General features: G+C 43.4%; 1 protein-coding gene across 1 annotated transcript in view; it reads right to left on the bottom strand.

Annotated features, from left to right (window-relative positions):
* Positions 1–13,081, bottom strand: part of TRIQK (triple QxxK/R motif containing) — a 91,536-nt gene that overhangs the window by 23,366 nt on the left and 55,089 nt on the right. The window contains exon 4 of the mRNA XM_083187066.1: positions 8,440–8,525. Coding sequence (XP_083043192.1) covers positions 8,440–8,525 — 86 coding nt within the window. The remainder of the gene's footprint in view (positions 1–8,439; positions 8,526–13,081) is intronic.

Below are 13,081 nucleotides of genomic sequence, written 5' to 3'. Positions count from 1 at the left end.
CACACACACAGACATTCTAGGGTTAATTTGCCTACCAGTATATTTTTGGATTGTGGGAGGAAACCATAGTACCCGGAGGAAACCCACGCAAGCACGAGGAGAATATACAAAGTCTGCACAGTTAGGGCCATGGTGGGAATCGAACCCATGACCTCAGTGCTGTGAGGCAGTAATGCTAACCATTACACCATCCATACTGCTCCACATGGCAAGTTGCGTGCGTTTGTTTGATTGCAAAGTGCAAATACACAAGTTTGTTGAAATTGGCCTTCATCATGATTAGCGTACACTTAAGTCAGCCCAGCACCTGACGCATTAGATCCGTATCAATGCAGTCCAAAATTCCAACTACACAACCTCAGTCCACAGTACATCTACTGATGTAGGACACAGGTATATGCAATGTGCTGCCACTATTTCCAACGTGGGAAATAGCGGCGGCTCCCTATTCAATGCTGTCATTAACGACAGCATTGATGTGGGATCACGGCAGAACGGGCCCGACTTCAGAAGCTGTTGGGCCCGTTCTGCCGATGACGGCCATGGATTGTCGTTATCCGGGCCGCAGATCGACAATCCACGGCCGTTTTTCACGGCCGCGACCCCTTTGTGTCCACTGGCAGGCGGGACATTGAATCCCGTCTGTCGTTATGCGATCGATCTGACCACAAACGGGCCAGGATCACGGCTGTCGGCGGGGATCGACAGCCATGATCCCAGATTGCATTCCTGGGTTATGAAAGGGAGGTTTCTTAGCGCACGGAGATGTTCCATATTTTGGAAATGTTACTGGAAATGAGACGCTCATCTTCTCACTCAGGAGGCCATACTGGGATAGATAAACTATAATGCCGTATGGCTCTTGATGGTGCAACTCATTAGGCATGTAAGAACCATTGGTTTTGCATACAAATATGAGTCACACGCTTAGGCGGGTATTCAATCTGTTCCGATATTTCCTGACAGGAGAAATATCGGCACACACCTATTCAATGCCGCCATTAACGACAGCATTGAAAGGTGTCAGATCCAACTTTTTTACAAGTTAGTCTGTTTTGTCGGGAACGGAGGTGGACTGTCGAATTCACGGCCATTTTTGCCAGTCTGCAGCTATTTTCGCCAATCCACATATTTTCCGACACTCAACAGCCGGAACATTGATTTCCAACTTTCGAGTTACTGACGGATCAGACAAAATCGGCCCAGGAGGACTGTCATGATGCTCCGACAGTTGGAATCCCAGATTGAATACCCTCCTTAGTATGGAAACTTGAATGAATTCGCTAGAGAGGGTATACTACTACTACCACCACCACCACCAACAACAACAACAGGCGGGGTACCATTTGTCACTCTAGTGACATACTATGACAATTGTACTTGCTATGCACTTAGCTGCCCATAGATCCACTTAATCAGCCACATTTTATAAAACATTGAGATAGTATAAAGAGAAGATAATTCAAAATCTTTTCTTTAACCCTTTGAGTGCCAAGTGAATTTGTCAAAATAGGTGTGAAAATTGGCAAGCATACATTTTTATTTATCATAACGACCCGTAATGTGTACCTTTTATAGAAAATATATTCTTTTTTTTTTTTACACAATTTTTATTTCAATTCATATAAAAATTATGCTGGAATTTTATCCGATATTTAGCGCATCTCTCTTAGAGATGTGGGCATTTTTAGAAGACATTTTTGAGCATCTCTCCGAGAGATCTTGGCACTCAAAGGGTTAAAGGTGGTTAATAAAAATATTTGAAAGTGAGGAGCCAGAGTTCTGAGTAATTAGGTCTGAGGTCAGTATCTCTCCTGCCCTGCGTTTCTCGGACAAGTATCCATTAACAATAGACAGAAGGGAGGTCAGGTGGTCTGCAGGCTTTAATTGTCCCAAATAGGCTTTATTTAAAACCCCGCAGAAATTATTTATCAGTCTGAAAAAAAAAAAAAATGATAATGGAATCAATGGGATAAGTATGGCGGGAATAATGCGCTTAGAGCGGTTGGAGAAAGTCTTACATGTAGATTAGTGAGACCCATGAAGGTGCCTGTTGCTTTGCTTCCAATACACTTCATCAACAGAATTACTGATCACAGCATTTATATTTAAAAGTCAGTCATTGTAAGAAGTTATAGATTATACAAAAAGATGATTTTGGCGGCAGATTTGGGAAATCATTCTGGTTGGCTCACTAAGCAGCGCACTACCGGCTTTCTAATGCCGCCCACCGAGCAAGTGATTGCCCACCGCTTTGCACATCTCACTGACGCACAGCAAATGGATGTTTTTCAGAAAAATCAAATTGCAGGGTAGGGGGCCGAAATCGTTTGATGGTCACCAACGCATGCGATCGCCCCCAGTACCCCCCCAACTGCGAGCGCCTCAGAGACTATGCAAGTCTCAAAGATCGCCCTCAGTGAAGGACCTGCACATGTGCATGAACAGATCTACAATATCGGTCCCAGTTGCGAATCCGCAATGCGGCGAATCAACAAGAATGAACTCCTAACTGTATTCTGTAAGCATTACCTGCAGTGTTGCATGGTTTTGTCCAGCTGAAAACATTGCAGCCTTGCTAACAGAACTAAATGAGGCCAAAAGCACCAAACAGCTCCTATCATTTTTCAAACACTCCCTGTAACATGGCAATCAGAAGCTGATTGGCTGGTACTGTAGTTGCACTCTCTTCAGTGCTTCTTACAGCACATCTCCTCCTAATGTGACAATCTGTACACACACACGCTACAGTATTTGTAGGACTTTTGGGGGGCGCTTATTCAAAAGGTGCTTCAAATAGGTACTTTTTTACAGGGTTTTTAATGCATTTGTGAGGAAAAATCGCATGCCATGCGATGGCATGTGTTTTTGTTCACAAATGCATCCAAATGCCTTTAAATTAGTATTAAACATGTGAAATGCACCCCAAATGTCATTTTTCACACTGTACCACCCCCGATTTCAACGCCAACCCGAAGCGTGGCGAACGCAGCGAGCCCGCGAGGGGCGGCGGTACGCGTCCTACGACCTTTTCATACCCCCACTATCCACGTCGGCATGGAGTTGAGAATAGAAAGTGTGACGAGCGCAGCGAGCCACCGCGCCCGAAGCGTGGCGAGCGCAGCGAGCCCCGCGGATACCTTCACAGGTATCCGTGTCCCCTCGCGGGCTACACAGGTATCCGCGTCCGCTCGCCACGCTTCGGGCTCGGTGGCTCGCTGCACTCTCCACACTTTCTCTTCTCAATTCCACGCCGACGTGGATAGTGGGGGTATGAAAAGGACGTAGGACGCGTACCGCTGCGCTCGCCACGCTTCGGGTTGGCAGTGATAGTGGGGGTGGTACAGTGTGAAAAATTACATTTGGGGTGCATTTTACATGATTTTAACACATGTCCATGATTTTTGAGAAAAATGGAATCGCATCGCCATGCGATGCGATTTTTCCCTGTACGATGCCCATCGTGGGAGCCGTGATACTACACAAGTACCTTCAAATACACTATTTACATGAATAAAATATATCATTGACTTGAATGGTATTACTTTGTTTACTGTAGATTCCAAATCACATTTTTCTGGATTCTCAAACAATATCTATTGTTGATAAAATATTTCAACATGTTGCTGATGGCCACTAATTTCCAAGTGCAGTCACAGTTTTATTTTAGAGAACGCCCCTGGTTTTAACAGTGACCAGCAGAGGACATTTTATCATATAATGTATCCAGGCTTAAAGAGGACCTTGAGAGGTGGTGGAACTCATGGGCTGATTCGGGGGGGGGGGGAAGCCCCGAGACACATGCCCCTCCCCTGTCATTTCTGACATTTTGTAGCCGAGGATCGGGGCTTTCCAACGAGCCCGGACCAGCATCGCTAGCCCCCAGGAACCAGAGATACTGCCGGGCAAAGCTGGAACGTTTTCCCCATGGGAACATGGGACGCGCTAATTCCGACGGCTTACAATCCCCCCCCTCCCTGGCATCACAAAAACTCATGATTGATCTCATTTGAACCGTTCCCACTGGGCCTTCAATCTGATACCAGGACATATGGGTCAATTGGTTCCGGATAATTGCGGGTAAACCGATTTTTTTTAAATTCTGAAATGTAATGGCTGTTCACGTTTTTATGGGCAAATTTCTCTGGAATCAAATGTTCCAGTTTCACGGGGCCAAGATCATTCGAAGCCCACTCAAAAGTTCTTCAATATGATACTGGTCTCATGTATATGGGTCAGTTGTTTCAGAAGTATAGCCGGTTAAATGGGAGGGGGTGGTTTTCCCTCTCCCCCCTCTCACCAGAAAATGCAGGGACTAGACTGGTGTAAAAGAGGCCAGCCCTGCATTTTATGGTGTGAAAGGGGTATTATTTCAAATAGCCGGGACCTGCAGTACCTGCAGAGGACCTCCGGCTCTCTGCCTGGCTGTCAATGGTTGTCACTTCTACCCGGCGGTGGCCTCTTATATATAATACCCACAACAGTAGAGGATTTGGTAACTAGGTTATTTAGGTTGACATGCATTGGGTTAATCACTGAACGTCAACAGAACTTAGGTCCACACCAGAAATAGGTCGACATGGCGAAGGTCGACATGGCGAAGGTCGACATGGTCCGAAGGTTGAAACAAGGTAAAAGGTCAACATGAGTTTTTCACAGTTTTTGTCCTAAATGTCCACATGGACACCGCACCTGTAACAGATGCGGACATGAAACATCCATTTCAAGATTCTGCTGCTACTCCGCACCGAGCCACACGATACAACCATATAAATGTTAGTTAAAAAGTTGTACCGTATCATACCTCCCAACATTTCTGCTGGCTATTGCGGGACAGGATGCGCGCCGGAGGAGCGCGGCGAATTGTTTGGGCGTGGCCTACCGGAAAGGGGGCGTGGTCTATACTCACGGCGCTGCCGCGAGGCCACGTCCCCATTTTCTGCCACGGTGGGGGCATGCCCAGCAGCCCTATAAGCTGCTGGCCAGCCCCTCATAGCATCTATTCACAGACTACAGGGGGACGCCTAACTGCCCCCCCCTCCGCGGGACACTGCCGGCCGCGGGAGGGACGCGGGAACGTCCCCAAATACCGGGACAGTTGGGAGGTATGCAGTATCAGTTAGCAACGGGTGTGTAATCACACATTGCCAAAGTGTAAGCTCTTTACACATAAGTTAGGCGCTATTATACTTTTTCCCATACACCTCCCTCAGTGTCTTTTTGTTCCCCCCACATGGAGACAATGCCAACAGCAGCCTCAGCAATCTCGGAATAGGGCAGAGGATCATAAAGGGAGCGACAACGACACAGATATCCTCAGGTGCAGAGCGTTGCTTTTTGCTGCGTCGGGTATTTCTGGCTCACACTTGGACTATAAAAGCGAAGACATTACTAGAAAAAAAAAACATCAAACCTAAACTAAGGAAAAAAAAAAGTAACATTTATGAAAAAAAAACAAGAAAACATAAGAGTAGCATAAGGTTAATGAAACATCTTTTAACAAAAATGGCAATTTCCTTTCCCTCATTAAAAACTGACACACGGCACTAACTGCAGAGATTATGTTGGGAAAACACGCTACATCGTAAGGCAGCGCCTGCTCGGGATCTGCAGTCAGGAAAAAAAAAATCAAATAAAAGCCGTTTCATGATTAGAATAGCAAAAGCTGGAACAAACCCAAAACTGGCAGCAGAGCAGCTGGTACAGCTTGGTAGTAATACCTTGGCATTTCCTATTTGCTAGAACTCGTACAAAATGATTTTTCATCTGTCGCATGCATGGGAAACTCTCTTTTTGTTTTAAGATATTTGAATATGTTTGTCTGCAACTGTACAGGGTTTATTTGGGGAACGTGTCTGTCTGGCCGACGAGCTGCCAGTTTCATCTGTCTGGATTGATGCTGTGCTTTTATTTCCCGGGCACACAGCAAAGTTAATTAGCGATAGTGTGTATTTTTTTTTCTTTTTTAAGGTTTTTTTTTTTTCCTGATCTGGTGCAGCTTGTGGGGCACGTGCTGTATGAAGGAAGATGCCAATCGGATGATACATTAAGGTGGTCCTTTAATTGATTGTTCCAACATGAAAGTGACAGCTGGGTTGAGGCTCCAGCTTCTCTAGGGGTAGATAAATAAAGGCCTTAATGTTTCAAAAGGTTTTAATTCACCGTGTTCATATTAACAGTCAATTAACACTCTTCCAACAGGAGCTCGTAAAGAAAAGAAAAATATTCAACCCTTCATTAAGATCCTGACTGTAGAGCGGGGTAGGTGAAGTTCCCTTCTCAAGGCTGGCCAAAGGACAGATCTCAAACCCAGAGTAATCCATTATTGCGACTGGAAAATAGACCTCATTTTCCAGGTGTATTTGGCTGAGGCCTGCACGGATCAGTCAGATCCTTGCAGGCTTCTCGGTGAAAAAAAGTGCCCTCAATGGGGTCACCTTGCAGTCATCCTGAGGTGCTGGTTCCCACCATAATAGAGCTGCGCAGAGCCTATCAGGCGCAGAGCTCCCCAGGAGCCTTCTCCTGATTGGCTGAGGGAAGACCCCCTCATTCTCAGGGAGGGGTTGCAAGTTTAAATATGCAGCCTCTTGGTCCATTGGAGTCGGGTTTTCGTTTTTTTTTTATCCCTGGATGCTACATAAACCGAAGAGGACACAATCTTCACCGGATGGGGAGTAAGATTTTTATTCACAGGTATCAATGTTGATTCTAATGGACAAGAGGACAGGCCTACATTGGACCCTATAGGTAAGTACAGATGGATCAACGATTATTCAACCCCTAGTGTTCCATAGCGTTCTCACACGCACGGGCATCCCTTTCTCTGTGAGTGGCACGTGCCGGGTGGTTGACTAAGCGCAGGTCCATCTGTATGTATGAATGTATTTGGTATGTATTAAAGTTTATTTTTACAGGTGTGTGTGTTTATGCTAGTGGGGTGTTGGTTCACAGTGCTCATGCTTTGTCCAAGGGACCTTATATAAAAAGTGTCCCCCGGCTTTGGCATGACAACGCTGGCTGTTTGAACCGGATGTTGGTTTCCGAAGTACGGATGACCCCTACTCCTTTTGTCCCCCGTATTTTGGGAACCAGGATCATGCCACGAGCCTGTTGCTGGTTATAGAAATACAGGGGAACTCCATTTCATCCCCCCCCCCTGTATTTCTGCAACCAGGACCGGCACAATGAGCCCGGGGCTGGTTATTCTTGTGGTGGGGGAAGACTACACACCGTTTTTTAACATTATTTATTTGTTTTTCTTTTTTTTTTTTTTACAATGAGAACCATTGCACTGCTTCATGCACGTATGTATATGGCTGCTGGAAAACTTGGCAGCCAAATACAAATCACTTCACCATCGGAAAATACGATTAAAAATTAAAAATATTAGTATTTTCGGGCCGAATCCAGCCGATCCCGGTAATACTAGGTCAAATAAGGGATCGGCCATAAATCGACCTTCTTAGTAAATTTCCTGTGACTAGGGATGTGCAACTGATGCTTGCTCACAGAGCGCATGGCGATTTCTTCTGTCTAGCAGGTTAACTAAGTGTCCTTAGGACACTACAGATCCACCTGCATCTCCCCGACATTGGCGTTTAAATGCTGCTTTTCAGTGAGGAGGGGGGCTAAAATGCAGCAATTTCCATCAATTTAGATTGATGACATAGAGATCAGGCCCCACCCCCCCAAAGTGCTGTTAATAGTCCCTTTTTCAGGCTAGTCCCAGAGAAGTACTCTAAGGAGATAGGGATTAAGTCGTCATTTTTATTATTTCATTATTACTATTTTTATATAAATACATATTCTACCACGTAATCAATTATTTGCCTTAAATTTGATTTATGTTACCTTTATTTAATTTAAAATACAATGTTGGGACATTTAGGAATTCAGACACATCGGCAACTACTGTATGCCAAAATAACAAAAGAGGTAAGTATAAACAATATAGTATAGTGCCGAGTGATAGGACATTAACGATCATTGTATACTACCACTAGATAGACTGTGGCTAGTTGCTATGGTTACAGCACCTTATCTGCATGGTAACCAGACCCCCAGTTTTTATAAGTGTCCCCCAGCGTGCTCATTGGCAAGATGCAGCTCCTAAAAGACCATTTGTTACACGAATTGCGCAAATCTCTCTTTTTAAAAAGTAGAAGACATAGTCCGTGGCATGCCGATACACATAAGCTGAGTTTAACACAAAGGAAGTGACAAGCCTTTTAAACCTATTGTTAGAAGCAATCAGAGGGTTAATCGATGCCTTAAGTAAAGCAGCGCATGATAAATATTTTAGACACAGCCATTGTACTCAGGGTTTGAAGTGTCATAAGCAATCTCTCTCAGAAATCAATATTCACACAGCACATCCTGGGGGACAAGGGAAGTAGACATGCAGTGCAACTTAATGTGAGCTATCAAATACATGTCTACCTTAATCCCTATTGCCGTTTTCTTGGCTTCTGCTTTTAGTCTTGTTGCTCTTAATACAGGCTTGTTTTTCTTGTAGTCTTGTCTTCCTAAAGTAGAAAAGGAATGAATTATTGATAAAGAGATGTATACTCGTAATTATTTTAGCATTATTGATCTTTGGTTTTATTAAAAACACACACACACAAACACACACACGCACAATAATGCCCTTCCACAAAAAAAAAATCGAGACATACAAACAACGCACAATAGAATTAGTCTTGAGGGCATCAAAAAGATAAGACTGTGGGATACTGTGTCATCAATATATTAATAACCATTTTCCATGTGAGAGGAGGATGCGACAGAGGCAGGAGGCAGAAAGAACGCAATTGGAAGAGGTGTACCAGGTTCCAATGACATTACCGATACCCCTTTCAGATATAAATGCCAGGTCGCCCCCAGGATTTTGAAGACTGGTCCTACCAGGATGTTACCTGGCTCTGGTCCCTTTCACACGGGCAGCTCATTCCTGGGTTGGTCACATCATTGCACATGGAAGATGAGATCATCTCTAAGAGCAGGCTTCTTCTAGGTCTCGGGTCTGATGACCTGGGTTACCTATTTACACTGCACTGTGATCCGTGTCAATCCTGGGTTCAACCCAGTTAATAAGCACACGGGTTATTTTCCCTGGCCTCTCTCTGATTACACAAAATCCAGGGTTTGCGGTGCATTCATGTGCAATAATTTGGCATTTTTCTGCTAATCTGAAAGAGAATTGGGGGAGTGTCTGGAACTTCCAGAGAAATATGTCGGCATTGATTGAATGCTATGCAGAAGAACAGCAGTGAGCGGCTGGCCTGCGTTTGGGATGGTGGACAGTAAAGCAGGCTAACCACTGGACAATATTCATAATGTTTTTGCCATTTCCAGTGGGCTAGAATGCCAAAATCAAAATACTGTATTGTCTAGTGCGCTTGTGCACAATGTCGCTGACAAAACGCACTCCAGCGCTTCATCACATTCATCCTCCGTACATGCAGGACAATGAAGGACATCCCCGGGTCCCCATCATGCCAGATGTCGCTGGGTATACATATAGTCTAAAGGGTACCCTCCTTAACGGAAAGGGGGGACTGACTCCCCACAAATGGAATGGTTTTACTAATTGTGCGACAGTAAATACAGGTTGAGTATCCCGTATCCAAAATGCTCGGGACCAGGAGAATTTTGGATAACGGATTATTCCGTATTTCGGAATATTTTAATATTTCAATTATGTATTTTGAAGTATCTTGCATGTATGCTGTAGAAACACATAAAATACACACAAATATATTTTATTACCACATAAAATACACACAAATATATTTTATTTGTTCAAAAAACAAGGTTTCAAAACATGAAACAAAATTTGTGTACTATCTCAGATATTGAATTTGAAGGCCAAGCAATCATTTTCTTGTACATATATAGTGCCAGTTACATATCATGTCCTCAGTAGTGCTGTTACATATGTCCCCAGTGAGTTTTTAGCAAAAAAAATATTTTTTATTCACTTTCTGGAATGTCTGGTTTTCGGAATAATTCGGATAACGGATACTCGGATACGGGATACTCAACCTGTACTGGCAATGAATTTCTCAGCAAGACTATTAGCATAGTTGGTTCTAGTTTCTGCAATATAATACATTTACGTTACAATACCATACAAAACAATACCATACAGTGTAATAAAATACCATACAATGTAATAGAACTTCTCCAACAAGTGTGAATTGAATGATTTAATGATTTAATACCATAACAACCAGAGTCATGTATTATTTGTTTTATTATTTATTTTTTGTGTTAATAAATTCCCCCCTTATCACATCTAGTAACCCTAAGCCCCTGCTGCAAATCGGGTCACATTTAGGGTGGCCAATCTCGGGATCGGCATAATCCAGGGATTTGGGCCCAAAATTGCTGGGATTTCAATCCCAGGACCGGACTTTCTAATCCCAGGTTTTCAGGATTAGACTTTCGGGATTAGCAATTGCTCAGACACTGCCCGGCTTCTCCCGTGCATGGCTGTGTGGCTCTGTGCAGCGTGACCTGTCAGAGGTCATGCTGGGCAGGCCGCTGAGCCTGCCCGCTTTCCACGGCTCAGCACCCCAGCCGCACTGCCCACCCTCCATAGCTCAGCCCCCCAGCCACACTGCCCACCCTCTGGTCATCTGCAGGTAGCTCATCTCCCTGGCCACAACGCCCGCTCTCTTCGTGGACATGCCACCCCCAGAGGCACTGCGCACTCAGCCGGCTGCTCCCACCCATGTAAGTGAATATGCAGGGTGGCTGGGGCATTTTTTTAATTAGGGAAGCAAATCCGGTTGAGCATTTTTCAATCCCGAATCACAGGAATCAAAAAAAAAATGCCCCGGGATTGGCTTCCCTAGACACATTAGCTCAATTTTGTCTAATCACTGAATTGCACTGAACAAGTGCAATAATATTACACTAACTAGTTCAAAGCCCGTCAAAATGACAGCTTCTGTAATATACATTCACTTTGAGCTGTGACAGTTTTTAGCCCACACTCTTCACCCCACCCCCAGTCCCTAACTGCTCCTTCCTCCAATCTCTGTCTTCACAGCTCTCGCTCTCTCTACATATCCAGCAAGTTACAACAGACCAGTGTCCCTGCAAAAATAGCTTTCACTTTCTGCTATGACACCTTTTAGCACACAAAAGAGTAATTTGGTCCCTCGAGTGGCCAGTGGCAGTACTTCATCTCATAGAGGTGAGTACTTCATCTCATAGAGGTGAGAAGTAGATAGAATATATATATATATATATATATATATATATATATATATATATATATGTATATATATATATATATATATATATAAAATCTCAGGTAGAGTATCCCCTATCCGTGCATCCCGTATCCGAATTATACAAAAAAACCTTGTTTTTTTTTGGAGTAATTCAAACTTTTTTTTGTCTCCCCCCCCCCCCCACTAACCGCATCTCCAGCGGTCCCAGGAGTGCTTTGCGTGAGTGCGCGCACCGGTGACGTATCGGGAACTCGCGCAAAGCACTCCTGGGACCGCTGGAGACGCCCGAGAGGATGCTGAAGTCCTGCTGTGGACTCCGAGGGACCACCGGGCACCACTAGGAGACAGGTAAGTATGCCGAACAAACTTTTATTCCAAAAACCGGTAAATTCCCTTATCCGGAATGCTCGTGGTCCCGAGCATTTTGGATAAGGGATACTCAACCTGTTTATTTATATATATATATATATATATATATATATATATATATATATATATATATATATATATAAAACAAATCAAACATATTAACTAAAACCATGCTCTGTACCGTCGATTATGTGATGTTGAGACGTTTATTCAGATACTTTGCAAATCATTAGTCCATGGAAAACACAGAATGGTTCCACATATTAGACATAAGCAGAGATAATATAGAAATGATTTAAATGTATAAAGTGAATAGCCACTCTTATCAATTAACTTTCAATATTTGGAAATGGACCTAAAAAATGAATTAATTAAATCTTTATTCGGCATGATTACTGGATAAATGTTTAGTAAATTCATGGGGGATAAGACTGTGAGCAGAGAAATCCAGTAGAAATAGGCTAATAATTAGTCACTAAGGGAGCAGGATATCAGTGTGCTCCATCTGTCTGCTGTTCACTTTCTTCTTCTCTAAGAGAAAACTGCTCCAGGTGGATCTGAAAACTTTAACACTGCATCATGTTGATTTTATGGTGGTGGTACGGAAAAGGTGACAGCGAGGTTAGTGTGAGGGCTGCGCAGTGGGCGGCAGAGCCAGTAGAATGTGCTCAGTGCTGAAAAGGTAGCAATCACTAAAGACAGTCAGTATTAAAATGTTTATTAAATATCACATTCAAAAACATAATATTATATATATATATATATATATTATTTTTTTTTAAGAGAATACCGATCTGTTCCCATTTAACTCTATTTTTTTCCAAATGGTAATCCAAAACCAGCACATTTGTCTGCAATAGGAAAAATTCCCTTCTTCAGTTTCCATAATGGGCATAATCACTAATCAAGCTCAGACCATGGATTTTTTTTTTTTGCGGGGTACTAATAACAGCTACTGAAATGATTAACCCACAAGAGACCATTCAGATTCAAGAATATCGCTAAAGACCAAATATTCATATTCGTGTTGGTCCAATTAACATTTTTTCCAGACATAAAGTCTGTACAGAGTAAATTAATTGGAAAGATAGCATACTGCTCGGTGTGCCAAGCGCCAGGTAGCTTCAGCATGTAGAGGGGAACAGGGGGGATGGAATCTCTAAATGTAACAAAATTCACTCGGCTAAACCAAAGACTTCCGTTCCCATAGAAGTCATGATGGAAGTTCGGGTAACATTTTCTAGCTAATCCACAGCTCCATAAGATCCGGATTTGGGCAGAAAAAGGTATTGGGGTTTTAATTTATTTTGAAACATGGGTACTTATGTAGTATCTGGGCTGCCGATTTTTTGATTGTATGCCTTAAGTTAAGGCATACAATCAGATGCGATGCGATGCGATATCGCATCGCATCGCATCGCATCCGATATCGGATGCGATGACCCGATTTTTCCATAGGAATCAATGTT

This window comes from Crinia signifera, chromosome 5, assembly GCF_055691185.1.
Source record: "Crinia signifera chromosome 5, ASM5569118v1, whole genome shotgun sequence".
Lineage (NCBI taxonomy): Eukaryota > Metazoa > Chordata > Amphibia > Anura > Myobatrachidae > Crinia > Crinia signifera.
The sequence above is the reverse complement of the archived record's forward strand: the minus strand, read 5'-3'. Positions and strand labels throughout refer to the sequence as shown.